Here is a 4,783-nt window from a genome sequence, read left to right as displayed (position 1 = left end):
GACAGGGAGAGGAGTGGAAGTGGCGGGCCTGGCCCCCATCGGGCCGCGTGTAGTTCTGAAGCACGAGGTTGCGCTTTTCCAGGGACGGAGGCAACACCGGAGGGTTGAAGCTGTTAAGGCTGTTGAACCGCTGTACCCGGGGCAGAGAGAGGCTCTCCGAAACCGTCCTCACCGGGTCGCTGGCTCTTCTCACGCCGTTGCCCAGCGCATCCTGGGGCAGCAGTGGGCGCCGGCTGTAACCGTGGGCCCCGCCGTCGCTGCATCTCCGAGGAGGATGCACGGGAGGCAGGGTCCCCGCCGGCTCCCTGCCATCTCCCAACAGGGCCATCCGGGTCTTGAGGCTCATCCTCTCCATGTTGGGCAGCGGGGTGGGCGGGGGGCCGCCCGTGGCGGCGGCGTACTTGGCTTTCAGGCGGTACTGCTGGGCGGGAGTGAGGCTGAGCAGGCTGGGCAGACCATCGCCCTGGCTGGCCTCGCTGGACCTGCGAGAGGCGTCGGTGGAGATGGGGTCGTAAGAGTCGGCCACGCTCACGTTCTGGGGTCGCCCCTCGGCCTGGGACGCCTCGCTGGACCGGCGGCTGGAGAAGCAGGGCGAGATGCCAGAGGAGCGGCGGCTGCTCAGGTAGGCGGAGCTGACGGTGCTGGTGCTGCTGTCCCTCCGGTTGAGCATGTTCAACATGGTGATGTCCACCCCAGACAGGTCGCTTCTGTTCGGGAGGAGGGGCATGGGCCCGCCCAGACTGCAGCTGGTACTGGGCTGCGTGCCTGCAGAGACACCGTGGGAGACACGGGTTTACCTCGGGATGACAACACAGGTTCTGGGGCCCGAAACCAAACCAAACCAAACCAAACCATGACCAGTCTGGTCACGGTGACCCACCCCTGCCCTGCAATGTCGAAGGGCCAGTGATGAAGTAAGGGGGTGGGTGAGCAGGTGGCAGGCTGCAGTGGTGGATTCCCTGGCTTAAACAAAGCAGTAACAACTCCCTGGATGAGTTAAGCTCCTTCGCAGGTGTAGTGCAAGGGCAAAGTGAAGAACCACAGGGTATAGATACAGCGCTCAAGTTACAGGAAATCCAAGGGCAGAAGGCATTCTGAGGGTCTCATACCCATTCTCAGGGCTTCCTCCGACATCCTCTGCAGGTGTAAGGCACCCGAGTTGCTGGGGTGGGGGAGCTCACACCTGGGCTCTGCTCCAGGTACTGAGTGTAATCTCAGAAACACAAAGCGACTAGGGGCTGACTGGCAGAAGTGGCTTCCCTTTCTCTGAATTGGGCCAACACTGGTCAAAGTGACTGTTTACCTGCTGGCTGTAGACTGTGGAAATCAGAGGCAGGGGCTAACTCTGGATGCCTCTGCAGCTAAGATTTCCTTACTCTGATCTAAGAATGATGATTTCACGAATATGAGTCACGTGCAGTTTTACTTTTCATTCCAGTATTATCTTCTTACTGTCTGCTTTTATTGGGTTGGCCAACAAAGTTCATTAGTTCCCCCCCTGCCCTATATCTATATCTATATATATATATATTTATATATCCAATAAAATATGGGTTCTCCAGAGAGGTAACACTAATATGCATAGTTCCAGCCTCATTTTACGGCTGATGGGGAAACAAGCAAACAGAAAACCCAAGGACCTGGGTCTGCACAGTGCTCTGGCTGCCTCCGAAAGAACAGAAAACCCTGAGCAGACATGAGGTCTGGCTGGCACTCACCATTTCCTATGAGAGGAGAGACTGCAGGGGCTTTAGGGGGTAGAATGGGGTTCAGTCGTGGAAGCATTCCATTCACTTGTTTGAGCCTTTCTAGTTTGACGTGCTCCATCCATTTGGTCCCTGCTGGGTTCCTCCGGGCTTGCAAAGCGAGGGCTGTGGTTGCAGTGGAAATGGTCGAGTCCATGATTGGGGTTTCATCGATGGCACTGAGGTCGCCCACACCACCTCCATCGGTCAGAGGAAGCTCGAGCCCACTGTTGGAATAGTTGCTGATGGGGGACTGTTGGCTGCTGCATGAAGACTGACCACCAGGGCTTGGCTGAGATGTCTGTGGGGTCAAGAAGAAAAGGAAATAAATGTTACCTAGATGATCAAGGCCAGGGAGCAGACAATGAGCAATCACGCAGATCAAGGCCTGCGGGATTCTCAGTGGGTGGGATGAGAAGAACTATTTTCTAGTGAATGGAGGTGGCCTCCCTTGAGCTCAGTGATGATGGATGGGCCAGCAGGCAGATGTACCATGGAGGGCAATGGACAGCAGGGGGAGCCAGGTGTGATGTAGCAGCCATGGAATCCCTCGCCCAATGCCAACTCTGTGTCACATTTCCTCAGTTCCCACCCCACCTCCATGACTTGAGCCTTTGGGCAAATTACTTAGCCACTCTAAACCTCAGTTTCCTTATCCAGAAAATGGGGACAATTTATTTATCCTAAGGATTGTTGTGGAAATTAGGAGTGAAGCCCTGAAAGCACACACAGTTCAAAAAGACCTGGATAATAGGATAATTAGTTGGCTTGGAGATTATTAGTGGTTATTAGTATACATGCTTTAGTCCTCAGGATATATATGCCAGGAACACATGTTACCTCCCCTCCAACCAGTCCCTCTTTATGGTTCAGGGTTGGTTCCCCAAGCTCTATAATCTCTGTCCATTCCTTCTACATTTTCTTGCTTTGTAAAACTCCAAGTAGGGGGATATATGTAAAAGCAGTTGTAGGAGGGAAGACTTCAGTCACGTAGTTTCTGCCATAGACAGAAAGGAGTCTCTGGGGAAGTCACAGGCGTCTTCCAGTCCCCAGTGTGCACCTGGCCTTGCACTAGGAGAATCAAGCCAGGTTTCCCTAACCCCAGCCAAGTGGACTTGGCAAGCCAATTCTGCAACTCTTGAGAACTTAGTCTAGTCCACTAGGTTCTCAGGGAAAGACCCCTCTTCCAGGGGCCCCTCTGACCATGGGGACAGCTCATTGTGTCTACGTTTGGGAGCACTCTGGCTTGCACTGAGCGGTCCGCACAACCTGGCCCTGGCCCATCTGAAATTCCAGTGCTTTCCCGGTGGACAAACAGCTGCATCCTTTTCATAGAGATAAGAAAAGTGATGTTCAGAGAAGTTCAGTGACTGCCCAAAGTTACAAAGCGAACAGTGTGATGACCTAGACTCCTGGCCTCACTTCTGTTCCTCTATAGCACTCTCTCTGGTGTTACCTAGCAACTAGAGTCTGACAGCAGCCCGTGAGCAAGGAGAGATAACTACACACACTCTGGTACACACGGCTATGGTCTCAGGTGTAACCACAGTGCTGTCAGAAGGGGCTCTGGACACAGGTCATTTCCGTGGAACTTGTCACACTTTTCCTGAGACCACAGTACACACACCCAAGTAAATGAACACTTTCTAAGTGAGCACCACATGGTACACTAAGTGTGTCCTGGGCAACCAAGCAGAGAAAAATACGATGCACAAATGTGATCATGAATGCATGAAGCCTGGCTTATTTTTGCTTCTGCAGAGCACTGAAGGGTCAGACCACCTGCTCCTTTGCAGAGAACTTAGATCATCCAGGGCTTTGAATGACTTTTCCTCTCAGACTGTCAAATCAGTATGTGTGTGTGTGAATCTGTGTGAATGTACACACACTTCCCTGTGGAAGAGCGCAGACTCACATTTCCACAGGGCCTGGAAGAAGGCTCTCATGCATCTACAATTAGAAAATCCTTAAAGGACCCCAACAGTTCAATACAGGTTAGATTGCCAACAAGTATATCCAGTTCTTGCCCTAAGAAGGTGGTGCACGTCTGGTCCCAGAATAAATTTATACTAGTCAACATGACAATTAAATGGTCTTTGAGAACATCTGCTTGGTCGGCCCCAGTGTGATTTATTATGGAATCCTAGACAAATAGAACGATGAATTTCAACATCTAACTCCACGTTTTCACATGCTGAATGTTCAAAACACATTGCTTCTATGTTGGAAACATATCTGGGCAATGTTCACTACCAAAGATATCACAAAGGACAAAGACTAAAGAAAATAAATAAAAAGCTATATGTTAAAATGAAAACAAAACAAAGAGAGCAGAGAAGCCAAAATTCCCTCACCTTATTACCCACTGTCCTTAGGAAGTGAGAACAAGACATTTAGGAGCATTACACAGAAGAGATGTTGGAGTAATCAGAAAAAAAGAAGAAAGAATTTAATTTATAGCGTGATGAACAAATCAAAGACAAGTTTTTAAAGAAAGAATATTAGAAATGTATATCTCACATGCTTCAATAACTACGTCTATGAAGATACCTACTCATTTACACGTGTGAGCACATGTACATAAAAAAGTCCCCTGTGGAAATTTGATTAATTTATTAACCTCACTGAGCCTGTTTCCACACCTGTAAAATATGGGGCCTAGTCTCAATATCCTGAAATCTCTTTCCAGCAGTTTGTTTCTATATCAATATATCTATATCTCATAAGATATTTCACATCTTGGAGCATCTCAGATGTCACTGAGCAAAATCGCTGTACGTTTTTATTTCTACTAATTTTCTTTTTAAATAATGAGTGTTTGGAGAAGTGATAACTTTTCTTTCTTTCCTTCTTTTTTGCTAAGGATGTACATAAAAGGTACCAGGGACTCTGAGCTCACTGCTGCTGCTGCTGCTAAGTCGCTTCAGTCGTGTCCGACTCTGTGTGACCCCATAGACGGCAGCCCACCAGGCTCCCCCGTCCCTGGGATTCTCCAGGCAAGAACACTGGAGTGGGTTGCCATTTCCTTCTCCAATGCA

The 4,783-nt window shown here is 49.7% G+C and overlaps 1 protein-coding gene across 5 annotated transcripts in view; it reads right to left on the bottom strand.

Moving 5' to 3' along the window:
• GLI3 (GLI family zinc finger 3) overlaps positions 1-4,783 on the bottom strand; it is a 321,249-nt gene that overhangs the window by 5,108 nt on the left and 311,358 nt on the right. For all 5 annotated transcript variants that reach the window (XM_010829081.1, XM_010829080.1, XM_010829082.1 and 2 more), the window contains 2 exons: positions 1,719-2,046; positions 11-765 (listed from right to left, as the gene is read on the bottom strand). In XM_010829081.1, coding sequence (XP_010827383.1) covers positions 11-765; positions 1,719-2,046 — 1,083 coding nt within the window. The remainder of the gene's footprint in view (positions 1-10; positions 766-1,718; positions 2,047-4,783) is intronic.

The sequence above is a fragment of the Bison bison genome, unplaced genomic scaffold (assembly GCF_000754665.1).
Source record: "Bison bison bison isolate TAMUID 2011002044 unplaced genomic scaffold, Bison_UMD1.0 scf7180017864499, whole genome shotgun sequence".
Lineage (NCBI taxonomy): Eukaryota > Metazoa > Chordata > Mammalia > Artiodactyla > Bovidae > Bison > Bison bison.
This window is presented reverse-complemented; position numbering and strand designations above follow the sequence as displayed.